The sequence below is a fragment of the Octodon degus genome, unplaced genomic scaffold (assembly GCF_000260255.1).
Source record: "Octodon degus isolate 3935 unplaced genomic scaffold, OctDeg1.0 scaffold00024, whole genome shotgun sequence".
Lineage (NCBI taxonomy): Eukaryota > Metazoa > Chordata > Mammalia > Rodentia > Octodontidae > Octodon > Octodon degus.
Window position 1 is genome coordinate 6,111,398 of NW_004524600.1, and position 19,149 is coordinate 6,130,546.

General features: G+C 44.4%; 1 protein-coding gene across 10 annotated transcripts in view; it reads left to right on the forward strand.

Moving 5' to 3' along the window:
- Sytl3 (synaptotagmin like 3) overlaps positions 1-19,149 on the forward strand; it is a 116,846-nt gene that overhangs the window by 96,422 nt on the left and 1,275 nt on the right. For all 10 annotated transcript variants that reach the window (XM_023712241.1, XM_023712244.1, XM_004628514.2 and 7 more), the window contains 6 exons: positions 6,523-6,701; positions 11,396-11,498; positions 15,696-15,866; positions 16,965-17,070; positions 18,018-18,114; positions 18,943-19,148. In XM_023712241.1, the coding sequence (XP_023568009.1) occupies positions 6,523-6,701; positions 11,396-11,498; positions 15,696-15,866; positions 16,965-17,070; positions 18,018-18,114; positions 18,943-19,148 (862 nt within the window). The remainder of the gene's footprint in view (positions 1-6,522; positions 6,702-11,395; positions 11,499-15,695; positions 15,867-16,964; positions 17,071-18,017; positions 18,115-18,942; position 19,149) is intronic.

The following is a 19,149-nucleotide window of genomic DNA, read 5'->3' on the forward strand; positions in this document are numbered from 1 at the left end:
TTCCCTCAAACGGTTTTGCCAGCTTGTGATTGAGGTTTTAATTTCCTGTATATCACTTTGAACCTGTTTCATAGATTCTATTTCTTTCCTAAATTGCTTATTCAAGCATTCCATCATTTTTATATTCTGCTGTATTTTTTTATCAGTGTATTCTTTAGAAGCACTTAGTACTTCTTTGATTATAGTTATCACTACATTTTTTAGATCAGAAATTATTTCCGATCTGATTTCTTCTATACCTTTGTGCAGTTATTTCTTTACTTCCACTGCTAGTATTTCAGAAATATCTGGCATGTGATTTCCAGTTTCCTCTATGCTAGTGTCTTCTGCAATTGCACCGGGTGGACTCGGGGCCTGAGACTGCATTTTGTTCCTTCTCTTTTTCATTTTGTATATCACTGTTCTCTGACCTTTGGTGTAGAGTCTTCTGACCTTTGGTGTAGAGTTATTACCTTAGTACCAGGTCCGGATCTACGAAGTTCGGATTCCTCCAGGTGGGTGTTGCTTGGATCTGGCTGCTGTGCTCCACTTCTTTCTGCTGCAGGCGTTAGAGTTGAACCCTTTGTATCTCTCTGGCAAGATGTTCTGCTCCTGAATCAGCTGGGTGGGTCTTGCCTCTAGTCTCTTTGCAGGGAGTTCTGCTGAAGGGTTCCTCACTGGGCCTGCACTCTTTGTTGAATGAAGATCTGCGGGCCCGGGGTGGCCAGGCCTGTGCTCTGGATCTATTCAGGATCCGGCGGGCCCCAGATTGTCTCTCTCACTTGCCAGGTCTGTGCTCTGGGTCTATTCAGGATTCTGCAGCCCCGGTTGTCTCACTCATTCGCTCCTTCAGAACATTTTATAGTGCTAGTTTAGTGGGCATGAATTTCTTTGGGTGTTCTTTGTTATGGAAGTGTCTTATTTCTTCCTCAATCTTTTTTTTTTTTTTTTTTAAGTGGAACCAGGGATTGAACTTGGGCCCTTGCACTTGCCAGGCAAGTGCTTATTCCACTGAGCTTTCTCCCTGGCCCCCTCTTCCTCAATCTTGAAAGATAATTTTGTGTGGTACATCAATCTGGGTTGGAGTTTGCTTTCTTTTAGGTCTTGAAATATTTTACTCCAGGCTCTCCTTGACTTGAAGTTTGTGTTGATAAGTCTGCTGTGATTCTGATTAGCTTTCCTTCATATGTGATTTGTTTATTCTTTCTAATACCTTTTAATATTCTGTTCTTGTGTTGAATTTTTGGAATCTTGACTACTGTATGCTTTTGTGAATTTTTTTATCATGACTAATTGGAGTTCTGTATGCTTCACTTACTGTGATGTCAAATTATTTGTCTATACTTGGAATGTTTATGTCTTTTCTTCTGTGAACAGGTTTTTCATGTCATTTTTCCTATCTCCTCCTTTTTCATTGACTCTAATCAATCTTATGATATTCTTTTCTGCATCATCTAGCAGCTGCTGAATTGATTTCTCATGGTCCCTTGCTTTTTAAAAGAACTCTTTCTTTTCAGGATTGCTCAACACAGTCCTATCTTCTATATTTGATGCTCTGTCCTCACATTGGCTCATTATGCTGTATATACTTTCAATAGAATTTTTAATCTCCTGGATAGCTGTTAGAATCTGTTTCATAGATTCCATTTCTTTCCCGTGTTTTGCATTCATGGTTTCTACCCTTTTCCTAAATGCCTCTATTTTTTAAATCATACCTGCTCTAGAGTCACTAATCATGTCTTTCATTATAGTCACCATCTCTGTAGTTATCTCAGAAATTCTTTTAAAAAATTTTTTTTAATGTATTTGGTACAGGGTCTCACTAAGCTCAAACTCATAGTGGTCCTCCTGTTTTCAGCCTCCCAAGCACTGGGATTACAGGCATGCACCACCACGCCCAGTCTCAATCACTGTCTCGTTGCATCCTGGGGGATCAAACCCAGGTCCCTGTGTCTGCCCAAGCAGGCACTTTAATCTGCTGAGCTATCTGGCTGGCCCTGAGAAATTATTTCTGATTTGATTTGTTTTTGTATAGCGTCGTTCATCCACTTTGTTACTACCACTTTAGGGAGTCTAGATGAATAGCTTTCAGATTGTTCCACGTCACTGCTCCCTGGGTTTGCCTTTCATGAGCTGAAAGTCTGGGGTTGAATCTTGCTTAAATGTCTTCTCATTTCTTTCTATCTAGTTTGATTCCTGGCTTGATGCTTATAATTGTTATAGCAGAAAGCTTTCTTGCTGGTTTTAGAACCCTTAAAAAAGGACTGTATCACAACACTATCTTCCAGTTGTAGCTGGCTTATGGGTTTTGAGTCTGTTGCAAGATCCTGTCTCTATTTATTGGGGAGGAGAAGCTGCTGCCTGTTTAGCCTGGCTCCTAGTTTTTTAGCACTGGCCTATATTATGGAATACCAAGAACAACTGATTAGAACATTTATGTCACCTTAGCTAAAGTAGTACAATCAGCAATAACAACGGTGTCAAACACAGCCTAGAGAATGGCAAACTGTGATGACTATTAATTTGCCACCTTTAATTATATGAACTATATTTGTGGTTATGTAACAAAATCTAAAACAAATCAGAAAGTAATATATAGTAAGTATGACCTCAACATGGCAATTTTACCCTTGGGAGAAAATTTAAGAGAGATTTAGGGAGGGGAATAGAGAAATACAAGAAGAGGGAGATTAGAATCAAGGCTGCAGTGGGGCCAGCAAGATAGCTCAGTGGTCTAAAGCACCTGATTAGGCAAGCTTGTGCAAACTCAAAGGCTGTGGTTCAATCCCCAACACTACATGCCATGCCAGCCCTGTCCCCTGGGCTGGCTGAGCCAGCCACACACACAAAAAAAAGCCTGGAGGGTAAAGAAAAAATTATGTAAACTGGTAAAGAAGACAAGAGAGAAAGAGAAAAGGTAGAAATAAAACAAGAACAGAGCAGAACAGCAATGATACGAAAATTAGAAACAATGTTCTATTCATACAAAAAGAAAAAAAAACTAAAGAAGAAAATATCCATTTCAGGACATGTCTCTGCTGTCACTGGTAGACAAAGGGAGCAGGCAGACCCCAGATCCATGTTGATTAATCTCAGAAAATCAGCTATAGATTTACTTTGGATTACTCAATAATCACAGCGGCCTGTGCCTTTAGTTCGACTGAAGTCCAGGCTGGTTTCTGGCTGTGAGGCTGGAACCTGATTTGTTCAGCCTGCAATACTCCATGCAACTCCTGATGGCCTGAACTCAGCTCATGGATCTCCTGCCAGTTGAATTCAGTTCCGTGTCACCCTGACACAGGGAGCTGGTAATGGAGCCAGTCTGCAGTTGCTCTGAGTTCCCACTTAGTTGGCCTCTGAAAGGCCTAAACAAGAGGTTTACAAGTTTGAGCCCAGCCTGTGCAATTTAATAACTTAGTGAGATTCTATTTAAAACAAAAATGGCTGTGGATGCAGCTTAGCGTGAAAGCCCTGAGTTCAATCTCTAGTTAAACAAAAGCAAAATTAAAAACATTCTTGTCTTCTCAGCAATTTTATTATTATGTACCAATGGGTAGTTTTATTTAAAAATTATTTGTTGCTCTTGAATCTGTGGTTTATTGTCTCTTTCAGTCTTAACAATTTCTTACCCATTATCGGTGGAAATACTTTCTGCCTTATTTTTCTTTGTGAAGCTCTGAGTAGATGCTCTACATTTTCATTATGTCCAGTATCTCAGTACTTTTATTTTCTTCTTTTCCTCTATGTTCCTCTCTAGATATTTTTTGCTGAGCCATCCTCCAGTGTACCAGTTCTCCTTATAGCTATGTCTGATTTTAAGTTAACTTGTAGAATTCTTTAACTTCTGAAACCCTATTTTTTAGGTCTAGTTTTTTGAAATATGCTTATCTCAAATGGCCAGTAATGTTAAACAGTTTAAAAATATTTTCTATTGTTTGTATACTTCATCTGAGAAGTATGTAGTCATCTCAGATGCCCATTTTTGGATTGGGTCTTTAAATTTGGGGTGTCTGATTTTTTTTTTTTTTTAGTTCTTTATATTTGAGTTCTTTATATTTTATTTTGTTTGAGTTATTTCTCTAATTTTCATTTGGCTCTTTTCCTATCAATTCTGGTTCTTGAAAAAAATCTCTTATCATGTGATCTGTTTTCTTTTTTCTTTTCTTTTCTTTTTTTATTTTGGCAGAACTGGGGATTGAACTCAGGCCCTTGCGCTTGCCAGGGAAGCGCTTATTCCTTTCTTGACTTTATTAATCACTCTTATTTTCAAGTTTACATCTTACAGTGCCAATATCTGATCAGCTGTGGGTTTTTGTTGTTTTCTTCCATATTTTGAGTTACTTGTTCCTGTATGAGCAACCGTCCTAGCTTACCCTTAACTCTCCTGGCTTACGCATTTCAAGTGCTATATCCCAGGACGTTTCTCAGGACCAAGGAAATACAGATAGGCCGCCTTTAGGTCCTGATATACCTGGTAAGTTTTGATTGAACGTTGGACAGTATGTATAAAATTTGGGATAAATTGAGACTTAGAAAATTCCTTTACAGAGTTTACTAGTGTTTTGAAGGAGCAGTAAGAGTAAAGACAGATGGTCTTTACCCAGTCTGGGATTGAGCTCCTGTGGAACTAGACTTTACTGTTTGTTAGGCCATTGGCCTCATCTCATTGACTCTTACTTCTGGTAGGAAAATATTTGAGGGATCTCTTCTGAAAGTCTAGACATTCTCCAACCCCTATTCTGTGGTAAGGCAGGACTTTTTTCTTTCATGGTGGTATTTACTCCTGAGCTTCTCAGTGTCTCAGCTACAAGTTCCAATTCAACAAAATGGAAAGGCAGCATCTAGTATTGCTTTCCAACCAGAGGCCCTTTTCTCTGGGAGCTTAGTTTCCTGAGTTCTGCATGCTGCCCTGGCCTTGGTCCCTGCCCCACTGCTAGACACTGTGCTCAGCTTCTGAGTCTCTCAGCTCTTACATTGCATGTCTCCTCAATTCTGCAGCCTTGTGCTCTTGCACATACACAAAAGCCTCAGAGGGAAAAGCAGCACAGAGCAGCAGGGTCACCCCAGAGGGCTTCTTTCCTCTCTCTAGTTTCTTGAACCCTTATGTCCGGGCTGTCTTGGGAGCTCCACACTGTGACAGAACAGTTTAACTGTTTAACTCATTCAGCTTACTCATTGTTCTTGGCACAAAAGTTAGCATAGAACTTACAAAAGCTAAAGTGAAGTCCTAAGAAGAATACTGTCTGAGCAGAATTCTTCAGCTCCGCCATTCATCCACCTTGTTCTGTGTAGCTCACTTCTTTCACCAGCCTCCTCTACCCATTCTTTCCAGTCTTCACTTTCTGTACCTCATTCATTCATGCTGCCTGACCATCCCATGTGGTCTTGAGTGCAGTTTTAAAGTTTTTTTCCATGCAGCAGTCATGTAGTATTGGAAGATGACACTTTTCAAAGCCAGCAACCAGGTGTGGCAAAGCTGGGTATATGCTTGGCATTGATTACTCAGATACAGTTCCTCTGAGGAGTTATTGGTTTGTTTTTTTAAATGATTCTTTTTCTAAAAAAAAAAATTATTTTATTTGGAGTAGGGTCTTGCTATGCATCTTGGACTCATAGTGATCCTCCTGTCTCAGCCTCCCCAGCACTGGCATTACTGGCGTGTCCACTGGCTCAGCATGTGGTACAGGGGATCAAACCCGGGTCCTTGCTCTTGCCAGGCAGGTGCTTAGACCGCCAAGCTATCTCCACATCTCAGTTGGATTAAAAAAAAAAACTCTCTCTAGGGATTCTGAGTCTCTACCCTGAACCTTTGCTGGTGGTTTATAATGTGGAAGAACTGGAAGAAGTAAGTTAGGCTTCTCTTTTTCTATGAGGTCAGCATTGAGGCTGGTCATATGCAAATGATGGCAATGTTTAAGCAAACTTAATAGTGAAATTATTTCATCTTTTAGTCCCAGGCACCCTTACCTCTATCATCTGAGCTTAGAGTGCCTTGATTTATGATAGTAGTATTTCTTAGGTGCCCATACCGATATAAGCAAAATTGGTCATTACCTCTGACTGCACTACCTCCGTCCATTAGTCTATACCAAAACCCTATGAGACCGGGGTGATTACCCCCAGCTAGATTTTGACACTGCTAGTGGATTACAGAGCCAGCATTTGAATCCGTCTGATTCCCACTCTCAGACACTTACTTTGTACTCTGCTGTCCTGTCTTGAATACTATTCACTACTGAGAGTCATCCCGCAGAACTGCTTTGGAGATAATCCACTTCACCGAAAGGATCCATGCTAAAGAATGGCATTTCAGAAACTTTATTGTTAGACAAAGACTGTGTCTGGCAATACTGGGCTTTCTGAGGATTCCTCATTTCTGAGGATGCAATTATCTTGGCAAAGTACAAGCTGGTGTTTATTAATTTAATGTGAGTCAGGATGCATGCTCTTGGTGGATTATGATTTATTTGATATCTTGAAGTCATACTTGTAAAAATTATTAACTGTGAAACAATTTATTATATCTGTCATTCTTGATTTCAGGGAAGTATAATTAGCATTAACAGCACTTGCACAGAGATGGGTAATTTTGACAACGCTAATGTCACTGGAGAAATAGAATTTGCCATTCGTTATTGCTTCAAAACTCATTGTTTAGAAATACTCATCAAAACCTGTAAGAACCTTGCCTATGGAGAAGAAAAGAAGAAAAAGTGTAATCCGTGAGTTTTTAAAAATTTATTTTATTTATTTGGTACACAATCTCGCTGCTCAGCTCAGACTGGTAGTGATCCTCCTGTGTCAGCCTCCCCAGCACTGGGATTACAGACATGCATTACCACGCCTGGTTTCCCAGAGGAACATAGCATGCTTGGGGTTCTGGGGCTGGCACAGCATGTGGTACTGGGGATCGAACCCAGGTCCTTGTACTTACCAGGCAGGCACTTAGACCACTGAGCTAACTCCCCAGCCTTGTGGGTTTTTTAAAAACCTTGCATAAAATGGTAGATGTACTGATTTCAAAATTTATATGGAAGTGCAAAATTCAAAAAATGACCAAGACAATTATAAAAAAGAATGAAAAAATAGAAAAGATTTACTTCAACAATTATTTAGAAAGCTGTAGTAATTTGAATAATGTTATCAATGCAAGGATAGGCAAGTGGGTTAAAAGGACAAAAATCAAAAGGTCCAGCTACAGGGCTGGCCAAATAGCTCAGCGGATTAAAGCACTTGCAAACAGGCTCAGGGGCCAGGGGTTTGATCTCCAGGCCTGCTGTGCTGGCCCTGCCCCCAGGACATGCTGAAACACTGAGACTGGGCACGGTGGCATGTGCCTATAAAAGTACGTGCCCTGTAATCTCAGGTCTTGGGAGGCTGTAACCAGGCGGATCACTACAAGTCCAATCTAGTCGTGAGACCTTGAACACCCTGTAGACCCTTCCCTTAAAAAAAAACAAACAAACAAGGTCCAGCTACAGACCTTAGAATGTATGGGAGCTCTTATATGATCAGGGTGTGTTTTAGACCATTTAGGTTGCTGTAGAAGCAGACTACAGTGGGTGGCTTGGTATAGGTGCCTCCGAAGCGAGCTCTACACTTGGTGGTTCGTAAGCAACGCAGTAGAAGTCCCTTTCTCCCGCTTCTGTGAGGGCCAGTTTCTTGCTTCACAGCTGGCCGCCTGCTTCCGCCACCACACGGCGGTTGGGAGCCCGGCTGCTCTCTGAGATCTTTTTCATAAGGGCGCTAATTCCACTCATGCGGGCTGTCCTCTAACTTCCCAAAGGCCTCACTTCCAAGACCATCACACTGGGGGTGGGGTGGGGGGGTCATATAAATTTTAGAGGGACAAAAGCATTCAGTCTGTGGTAGGGGCTTTTACAAATCAGTGCGGGGGTAAAAGAGGATTTCATAAATGGTGTTGGAAATTTGGCTTTCCATACAGGAAAAACAAAATTGAAATCTCGCTTCACACAATTCATATATACATTAAATTTTTTCCCGCTGATATGGAATGATGAATGACCATCATTTAAATGTGCATCTCCCTGATTATTAGCAAGGATGATCAACTCTTTATGTGTGTGCTTTAGCTGCTTAGATTTCTCTTTCTGTTCGTATTTTTGGTCCATTTTACTATTGGTTTGTCAATTTTCTTATTTACAGGGAAATTTTGTGTGTGTATGTAATACTGGAAATTGAGCTGAGGGTGCCTACTACCACTGAGCTACATCTGCAGCCCATAGATATTTTTTTTTTAATCTATTGTTTTGTTTTGACAGGATCTCACTATGTAGTTCAGGCTGGCCTTGAACTCACAGTGAGTACCCTATCTCAGCTGTGGATTATATTTAAAGCCACACCTGGCTTTTTAGGGCCAGCAAGATAGCTCAGCAGGTTAAAGTGCCTGCAGACACAGAGACCAGGGTTCAATCCCCTGGTGTGCCATGCCGACCCCAGCCCCAGTGTGTGCTGAGACTGGGCATGGTGATGCACACCTATAATCCCAGCCCTCCGGAGGCTGAAAACAGGAGGATCACTATGAGTTCAATCTGTGTAGTGAGACCTTGTAGACCCTGTACTTAAATAAAAAAAAAATTCTGTTTTTCAAAGTTCTTTATGATTGTATGTATGTTACATATCTTACCTAGCTATTCCTTATTTTCTAATTTATTTGCAATGGCTTTGCTTGCAGAGAAACTAATAATATCGAATTTATGATAATCTTCCTTTACAATCTCTGCTTTTTGGGGCTGAGGGTGTAGCTCAGTGGTAGAGCACATGCTTAGCATGCACAAGTCGCTGAGGTCAACCCCTAGCACCAAAAACAAAAATACCAAAACCAAAAGTTCTGCATTGCATTTTTGTGGTGTAGAATCCCCATGCCAAATGAAGATTATGAATACAACCTTCTCTATTTTCTTCAAACGTATATGTGTTTACTTCAGAACCTTTCCCATTAGAATTGGAGTGGATTTTCCATTCTAATGCAAGAGCCTTACTTTCCCCCTTTCTTTCCTACATGGAAAACTCTGAGTGCTCTGTTAATTGTGCTGTGGGGTGATGGCGGGGAGAGGACCTGGCTGCTGGTTCAGCAGATTTTTCTGCTCTGGCACTTCTCAGCAGTCTTGCAATGCCCCCCCCCCCACAAAAAAATTACACTGTATGGTTCTCCATAATAATCTCCTTTTTGGTTTTAAGTTTTATTATTCATCTACTTATGCCATATACAGGTACCTGAGGGAATCTGAAATAATTTTTGTTCCAGAAATGGTCACTTTTTCATCTCAAAATTTGAGGGGCTCAGTTAAAGCAGCATTCGTACTTACAGGTTAAACATCAGCCATTTAAGCCTCCACCTTGAAAGCCAGGAAAAGAAGAGCACGTTAGTCCTACAGAATGATGGCAATAGTAAAGATAAGCCATGAGTGAGGTAAGAAACTAGGCAGATAAACTGATTAACCCAAATTTCAAAAGGTACATAACGTTATAAACTCTGCTAAAATTATCAAGATAAAATATGGAAATACTCACATCAAAAATGAAAGAAGAAGAGCGGGGGATATAGCTCAGTGGCACAAGTGCCTGCCTGGAAAGTGCAAGGTCCCGAGTTCGACCTCTAGTACTGAAAAAAGAAAGAAAGAAAAAAAGAAAGAAAGAAAGAAAGAAAGAAAGAAAGAAAGAAAGAAAGAAAGAAGAGATGTTGTGGAAAAACTTACTAGACATTAAAGAATAATAGGCTATTATGTAAACCTTTATGTAAATAAGTGTAATAACTTAGATGAAATAGATAACATATCTTATATGTGTTACCAAAGTTTGACCTGAGATGAAATAGGAAACATGAATGGAGGGGCCGGGGAGATGGCTCAGTGGAATAAGCGCTTCCCTGGCAAACGTAAGGGCCTGAGTTCAATCCCCGGTTCTGCAAAAAAAGAAAAAAGAAAACATGAATGGTCCTATGTTATTTTTAAAGGGAGTAAGTTACTGATTTGGCATTATCTAGTAAAGTTGAAGATACCATTATAAACAATTCTATGTGATAGCACCTCTTTAAATGATGAGATATAAGGGGCCATTTCTGGAACAAAGATTATTAAAAATTCCTGAGGTACCTGTAGGTATAGCTCAAAGGTAGAGCATTTGCCTACCATGCACAAGGCCCTGGGTTTAAACTGCTGCCCCTGAGATCCCCTACACACACACACACACACACACACACACACACACACACACACACAAAAGGAGTGGGGGCCAGCGAGATAGCTTGGCGGCCTAAAGTGCCTGGTTAAGCAAGCAGCAGGGACCATGATTTGATCCCTGGCATTACATGCCGCGCCAGCCATGCACCCAGGGTGGGCTGAGCTGGCGGGGGGGCAGAGAGAGAGAGAGAGAGAGAGAGAGAGAGAGAGAGAGAGAGAGAGAGAGGAAGAGAAGAGAGAAGAGAGAGGAAAGAAAGAGATATATACCCTGTCATTTGTGCCTTGCATAGGTGCACCAGGAATAAGGGTAATGTTTGTGGCGGAATTATTTATAATAGAATAGCAAAGAGTATGACATAAGACAGAGGCTCCTCAGGAGGGTAGGGGATTCATGGTAGGCTTGGACAGTGGAGCTATACAAAGGAATATAAATGAGTTATGCTGCACGTAGTGATACGAATCTCAAACATTGGGTGAAAAAAGCAAGTTACAGAAAACTGTATATGAAGGGGCCAGGGAGATAGCTCAGTAGAATAAGGGTTGCCTGGCAAGCTCAAGGGCCTGAGTTCAATTCCCGGTTCTGCAAAAAAAAAGAAAACTGTATATGAGCAGTTTTATTTATATAAAAGTTCAAAAATAGGATCCTCAGCAGGGAAGAGTACAGTCTTTGAAGTTTCATGTAAAAGTAAAGTGCAAATCCTGAGCTTTCCATTTCCTCTTCATTCTTGTGGGACAGGGACAAGTGGATCATGGCTCCCTTGTTCAGGCTCAAGAATCTGATTCTGTGATGCTTATCAAGTGGCAGAGAAGGGGACACAGATTCCAGGGTTAGGGTAGGAGCAAGGCAGGGAACGCTTCACCTCTCCTTCCCCAGGAATATTCTAGAAGGATCACATGGCCATCATTGGCCAAGTCCTGTGAGTCAGAAACTGTACACCCAGCACTAATATTGCACATGTCAGTCTTGGTCACGAAGCTTTTGCTATCACTTCAGGATCTAGAGGGAGGGCCGGGGAGATGGCTCAGTAGAATAAGCACTTCCCTGGCAAGCGCAAGGGCCTGAGTTCAATCTCCAGTTCTGCAAAAAAAAAAAAAAAAGATCTAGAGGGAAGCAGTGTAAAGAACATGCTGATGTGTAACTTGTACCCCTGTAACCCTTGGGGTTGTTGGCCTCCAGCTGAGCTAGCACTTTGTCTTGCTGCATTTGACTACAGGTATGTAAAGACCTACCTGCTGCCTGACAAGTCCTCCCAGGGGAAGCGCAAGACTGGAGTCCAGAAGAACACTCTGGACCCAACCTTTCAGGAGACCTTGAAGGTACTTGCTGGACAAATATTCATGCACTGAGCCCTTCCCGTCCTGGGCTAGATGTCCTGGTCAGAGTCCAACAGGTGGTATTTTCAAACTCTTGAGTCGGTTAAATGTAAGAGCACCGGCTTAATACATTTCTTTGTGGCTCTGTCAATCAGTGGCAAATTGGCAGAAAATAGATTGCAGTCTTTGTACAGGAAAAATGCTTAGTCTGCTGGACTTGCAAATGGCTTTTGATTAATAATTTCTAAGAAAATGGGGAGGCAAGAACCTGGCTGCCTCGGTGGCTCAGGCTGACAACTAGGTGCAGAGTGATTTAAAACACTGATTTGTCTTGTTGCATTTGTATGAATATCACAGAGGCATGCTCAAACAAGGGCCCCTGAAAACAAAGTGGATGAGTCACTGTCTTTGTAGAAGTGCTGCTTTATTGTAATACGTGAAAAATCCAGGTTTCTTCATTTTTTATGGAAGAGTCGTCTTATGAACAAAGTCATAAAGGAATTGTTTGCTTTTTAAAACTTGCTTTGATGCTGAGAAGTGAGATTCTGGTTCAAAATGGAGCTGGGGCCTCACGCTCTGGGTTGGGTTGAAGAAGCAGAGTACGGCCTGGCAGGGGGAGGGCAGCGTTGGGAGCTGCAGCCAGAAGGGCAGCCAGGGTTGGGGGGTGCCCCCGTCGGAACTGGGCAGTCCAGAAATCCCACCATCTCATGCTGGCTGGGGATAGGAGAGGGCTTTGTTTGTCTTCCTTGGCAAATAAGGGTGTCTGTGAACTGCCAGCCAGGGGCCATCTGGGCGGCTGGCACGGAGCTCAGAGTTCATTAAATAATAATAGCCATTGTTTCCTGGGCCCCTGCTGGGCCAAGTGCTTTATATCCCTACTGGGGGAGACATTAGAATCCTCCTTTTCCAACAGGGAAACCGCAATGTAGAGTCTTAGAAGTTCTTAGCTTGAAGCCAGGATGGATGGGCGGCGCTGCTCGAGTTTCATCTGCATCTGTGTAGGAATCCCCTGGGAGATTTTAGAAGTTGCAGATTCTGACTCAGTGGGTGTGGGTGGGGCCTGAGATGCCTTGTTCCCACAAGCCCCACTGCATGCTGGGATGCCACCGACCTAGCCCAGCTGGGCCACAGACAGTCGCTTGCTGCAGCCTGGCCTGTGCTGCTTGTACCTGCTGGAAGAGTCTGGAAAACTCCAGTTGTGACAACACACATTTTAAGTTGATTTTCAAAAGTTACTCATCATATATTTAGAAAGGCACTTTTGTGTTAGAAGTTTTAGAAAGGAGGGTTGTTTTGGATAAATATTTAATTATATAGTTCAGTTTCTTAAACCTACTTTATCTAAATTGTGCATAGAATCTCAAAGCAATCATTTAAAATTATTTTTATCCGTGGGTTTTATCAAGTCTCCTGGGAAGAATTGTGTAATTCTGAGAAATTACATTTGAATTATGTCTCTAACCTAAATTCAAACCAGGGCTAGGGAGGTAGCTCAGTGGAATAAGTGCTTACCTGGCAAGTGCAAGGTCCTGAGTTCAATTCCTGGTACCACAAAAAAAAAAAAAAAAAAAGTAAATCTAAATTCAAAACATCCCAACACAGGTCAGACTTATCTTTTGGTATGTTTGTAATACCTAATAATTACACAATTACACTCACTTTATGGGGCCATTCATATATTCATATATATATATATATTGCTTTTTTCAGCTACACTAAGGATTGACTTCAAGGTCTTCACATTGAGCTACATTTCTCTCCCTCACTCCGTCTTTCCTTCCTTCTCCTTGTCTCTGTCTGTCTGTCTGTCTCTGTCTGTCTCTCTGTCTCTGTCTCTGTGTCTCTATCTGTGTGTCTGTCTGTCTGTCTGTCGGTCTGTCTGTGTCTTCTGTCTGTCTGTCTGTCTCTCCCCATTTGTTTTGAGACAGGATCTCATCATTTTGCTAAATTGCTCGGTCTGGGCTTAGAGATTTGATCCTCCTGCCTCAGTCTCCCAGAGTGCTGGGATTACAAGCATGTACCACCATGTCTGGCTTTTTTTAATTCTTAAAGAAATTCATGTAAGCCAATTTAGTGAGATCCTGGCACAGAAACAAAACCAACTGCTAGAGATGTAGCTCAATGATAGAGTGCTTGCTTAGCATGCACAAAACCCTGGGTCGAGTCCTCAGTACCAGAGGAAAACAAAAAAGGTTTATAGAAACCAGTATTTCAAAACACCTTTTGGTTTGGCACTCAGGAGGTTTGCACAGCCCTAGGGAGGCCATCAGGGGAAGATGGGCTAGGCCGTGACCTGCCCCTGGCCAGTTTTGAGAAAAGCGTTCATGAAATATGAGCGTCCAGACATGCAGCCCCCAAGTGTTCTGGGCACTGTGCTCCCTTGGGGACCTCTGGACTCCAGTGCACCCCCAACACCCCTGGGGGCCCTTGGAATGAGCCTGGGAGGGTGAACTGAGGCAGCAGGTATGTAAAGTTCTCTGCAGCACCTTCTGTACCAGACAGGGGGTGGGGTGGGGGTAGTGCAGGCTTGGGGCTCACATAACAGCGAAAAGTGAGTCTTCCTTGACATAACAAAACAGAGCAGGCCTATTTGTCGGCTAGGGGTGACCAGTTGGTGCAGACCCAAGAAGTGTGAGCGTCACAGGGAAGTCAGCAAGGGGCTGCCGGGTGAGAGCCAGCACAGTGGACATCAGGGCGCTGGCCCCAGGAGGACGACGTGGCGGGCGGCCCTGCCTGTGGCCTCACACACTTCCTGGGACAGCCTCACTTCTCAGACAGCAGCAGACACAGTGGTCTGGGCGTGCCTGACTGGACATGGATGTCATGGGGAGAAACAGGGTAGCTTAGCGCTTCCAGGGAGACTCAGAAATGGACCAGGGAGTGGAGGGAAGAGCTGTAAAACCATCCAGGGGTCTTGCAGAGGGAATGTGGCTCAGAACTCCTGACCTGTGGTCACAGCAAGACCTGCAGAAGAAAAGGGTGAGGCAACAGGCCTGGGATGGTACCTGCTGCCCTCTCCTTCCCTTTCGAGATGGAGAGAAGTTATCACCTTGCTAGGGACCTGGAGCAACAGATGCAGGAGAGGATATGAGACACAAGCAAACTAAACACTCCTCTGCTTTATGTGACTGTGCTTGTCTTCACCTCAGGACATGCGGGAGTGTCCCCAGGGGTCAAGATGCAAACCCCAGCAGACCTTGGGTGGAGTCGGCACAGGACAAAGGCCAGCAGGGAGAGCTCAGCAGATGACAAACACAGCAGTTAACAATGCTGGCCTGCCAGTCATAGCCTCCAAGCAGCAGCAGATAGTGCATTTGTAAGCTTCTGTGTTTTCAAGGCAAAATGGTGACTAAAAATATTGACCTCACAGGATGCTTGTGAAAGATAAAGATCAGCATGTATCTAAGATCTAGCTACAAAATGAGAGTTCAGTACCCTGTGACTTATGTTCATTATTAAGAAAATTCAACTGTTGGGTTTTAAAACATGGCCCTGAGCAGCTGAGGTGAAGCTGGCCAGCTGTGGGCCGGCCCTCAAGAAGGGCTGTGTGTCTCCAACACTCAGGGGCCTCTGGCCTGTGGTCTCCTGGGGGCAGGAAAATGCCCTTGGGAGGGGAAGGGGATTTTTCTGTCATTTTTGTCTATGCTGTGAGGGACAGTTTAATGCCAAAGTGCCAACTCAGGCCCAGCATGCCATTGTGTGTACTCGGGAAAACATTCTGGCTAAAGCTCATACTTTGTATGTTCATTTTCATTTTTATTGATTTTTACTTTTTTTTTTTTTTTCAGTACTGAGGATGGAACCCAGGGCCTCAGCTATACTAGATGAGAATTCTACCACTGAGCTACATCTCTCGCTCTAACATATTACATCTTTTAAAAATAAAGGCCCAACGTTTAACATTTTTGGATAAGCCTGGCTAGTGCAGTGTCGGCGGGATGCAAGTTCCCCCTTGGCAAATTCTCAGCTTGGTTTCTAGGCACCTTGGGCTGGATAAGGACTTTCACCCTGTGTGACTCTGAGACACAGGAGTGGCCTGAGGACTCGATGGCCATAAGGCATAGGGTATTTGGAGAGTGGGGTCTGCTGGCCCCGGGCTCCAAGTGGCTTAGCTTGGAGGGACCACACAGGTCCCTGGCTACAGCTAAATCTTGGGGATCGGCCCTGGGCATCCACTGACCATTTCCCTGTGTATCTCAGTATCAGGTGGACCCTGCCCAGCTGGTGAGCCGGCAGTTGCTGGTCTCCGTGTGGCACCTGGGCACACTCACCCGAAGGGTGTTCCTTGGAGAAGTGATTGTTCCTCTGGCCACATGGGACTTTGAAGACAGTGCAACACAGTCTTTCTGCTGGTATCCTCTCCGAGCCAAGGTGTGATATCCGGGTGGGGCCTGAGCGACCCCCTCCTGCCCTGCAGAGTCTTTTTCAGAGGCTAAATTCCTGGTACATTCTGTGTCCCCTGCTCTTCTGTTGTCAGCTCTGGAAAATATCTGTTGCCAGCCCCTGGTGCAGGACCTGGTATAAGATAGGCCACCACAAGGTTGTCCAACAGAGCCTGCTTTGGCAAGTGGACTAGGAGCAGAGTGCCAACAAAAAAGCACCTTTCCTGGCGCCAGATAATGGGTCCTGCCTAGTGCTGAATGGAACTGTGTGCCTGTAGGCATGGTGCCTGCTTTCTACATGCTAAGGGTGGCAGCAGCTCTATTTTAACTGCCACTCAAGAACCAAATACCGTGCATCAGTACAGGGAGAGGCTGGTCCAGGCAGGCTCTCAGGAGTCCTGGGCCTTTTGCCATTACCCTGAGGGCTGCTTCTCTCCATTGGTGGGATCTGCCCCAACATATGGACTCTTCCTCGTACACTTTTCTCACTCCCCTACAGGTGAAAGATTGATGGGATTCCATGGGTCCTTTTTTCATTCACTTTGACAGTCAACTATGACCAGACAAACCACTGTGGTAGGCAGGCTGGTGCCCTCTGCAGTGGGTCAGGACAAGGTGGTACCATGTACTCGAAGCCTGAAGAACCACCATGGCTTTGGGCATGGGTGGGGGCGCCTGGGTCCAGTCCCTGCAGCAGACCTTGACATGCATGAAGGGTAGCTGAAAGTCTTAGTGATTAGTTGGGAGTAGGGCAGGCTTGCTTTGATTTACTTTTTTCCAATAGGTAGTGCCAGGTTTTCTTAGGACTGTCCTATTCCCATAGGCCTACTTCCTCGGGCCTGTCAGCCTCTGGTTTACTAGGGTGGTTCCTTCCAATGCTGGGGTGGTGGTGGGGGTGGCAGGGTGAGTCACTACAGATGAAGGGAAAGCCATCAGCACAGACATGCCCATCCCAGGGCCCCCTGAGAGAGCCTAAGAGACTGTGCAGGGGTTATAGGGGAGCACGTGGGAGCAGAGCTGAGAACCCAGGGCGTGTAGTGGGTCCTAGGGGGCAGTCCTGCTTTTGACCTCTGCCCACTGCTCATAGGCTGAGAAATACGAAGATAGTGTTCCTCAGAATAATGGAGAACTTGCTGTTCGGGCCAAACTGGTCCTTCCCACAGAGCCTAGAAAGCTCCAGGAGGCTCAAGAAGGTAGGTGACTTCCTGCGCTCTAAAGATTTGTCTGTTGTCACTATTTCCAAAACCTGGAGGGCAGGTTGGTTGAGGGAGGAGCAGAAGTTTCCTACTGTTGCCTTCTGACTGTCCACTCACTGGTCCCACACCCCCAGGAACTCTCACCAAGAGAAGTGGAGGCATCCTGGGAGTGGTTCCTTGGGGGGCCACGACATGGGTAGTCGAGCAGGCAAGGCCTCCAGTGCCTACTTACCCACTCTAAGAACACTGGCTTTAAGGCTTTCCTCCCAATGACGCACTGGACAGTCTGGTGAAACCATGGACCCTCGTGACCTCTGAGAACATGTTCTGGATGAGGAATTTAGCTCACGAGGAGCAAAGAGAACATCTCAGGGTTCTGGTACGAGACCACCTGTTCAGCCTTGGAGGAAAGAGCTATTGCCCAACAGGTGACATAGGCCAAGGACAGGTCCTTGAGGATATTATGGAGACTTAATGTGTAATGTGTAGAAACTATTAAGGGCAGAGACAAGAATAGTCATTTCCATCGTAAGTTTAGCAGCTATTTAGTAGGAAGAAAGAGGAAGTTCTGCTACTGAGCTTACGTGGCCACAAGGAAGCCAGAAACAAGCACCCTGTGGTCATCCCCATCTCCCTGAAATGGGCTTGGGACTGCCAGGTCTCCCAAAACCACTGGCCATAGTAAGACTAAAACTTCCATATTTTTCTCTGCGGGTTCCTCTGTACTCCTCAGCTCTTGCTTCCCTGGGGCTTTGACAATGCTTGCATCCCGTCAGCACCGTGGGCAGTTGGAAGGCAGGGCCAGTGGAGCCTTCCAGGAGATTTCCCTTTTCCTACCTGCTCTGTGGGGTTTGGTTCCTGGGACAGTCCTCCTAGGACAGTCTTGGGTGGTGGTATTGCATACCGAAGTCTCAGAAGTGGGCTTGACATTCCTTTCCTTCCAGATCAGCTGTCACTTAATGGTCAACTCTGCTTGGTAGTGCTGGGAGCCAAGAATTTACCCGTGCGGTCAGATGGTACCTTAAACTCATTTGTTAAAGGGTAAGTGTTAGTAACCAAATACTGGTAATCAATTATCTTGAGTAGCAATTACCAAGAAGTATAAGGCATGTTCAATTCATCTTATTTTAGATTTTCAAAGAAAATCCAACAGAACCGCTACTAAAGACCCCGATTTCCAGGAGTTCATGGGATTTGGACCTGTTGAGGCTTGATTTGCAATAGTGTTTTAACCTGAAGCTTGTATCATGTTACTTCTTGTTATATCAATAAGTCAGTTTTGAAATCAAGTACACAAAAGCAGTGTTAATAAATATTTCCTTAGTTTAAAACCTGTCTTGGAGTAGCTGATACATGCATGAATCCAGCACTTTTTCTTAGTGTAGGTGTTTGTAGCGCCAAAGTAAACAACATGAGTAATACAGTGAGGTGCTGAATCCCATCACTGACAGAATGGGAAGATGACAGCCTGTCAAGACAGACCCACTTGTGCCCTAATTCTGTCACTGCTGTGCATGGCCTTGGGCAAGCGGAGTTAGCCTTTCTGAATGTATTTTGCTGAGAACAGAGGAAAACGAGATCATGTGCGTTGAGCCTTGGCAGGGCCTGTGCCATCAAATGGTAACGGGGAAGAGATTACGAAGAGGACTGTGTGGCCTCAGAATTCCGACTGACACAAGGTCCAGCTCTGAAAGAAATGCTGGCAAATGGGGCATGGCAGGTCCTGCAGTGCCATCCTAATCACGGCTGCAGATGTCTTGTATGTTGCAGGCAGCGCTTGGTGTTTGTTTGCACTCAAGCACAAGTAGCAGTAATGGAATGGGGGCTGCATGGATGGCGGTGATGGTCACAGCATCTGTTTCCCTTCAGCTGTCTCACTCTGCCAGACCAACAAAAACTGCGTCTGAAGTCCCCAGTGCTGAAGAAGCAAGCTTGTCCCCAGTGGAAGCACTCCTTCGTGTTCAATGGTGTAAGCAGGTCTCAGCTGAGGCAGGCAAGCCTGGAATTAACTGTGTGGGACCAGGCCGTTTTTGGAATGAATGACCGCTTGCTGGGGGGAGCCAGACTTGGTTCAAG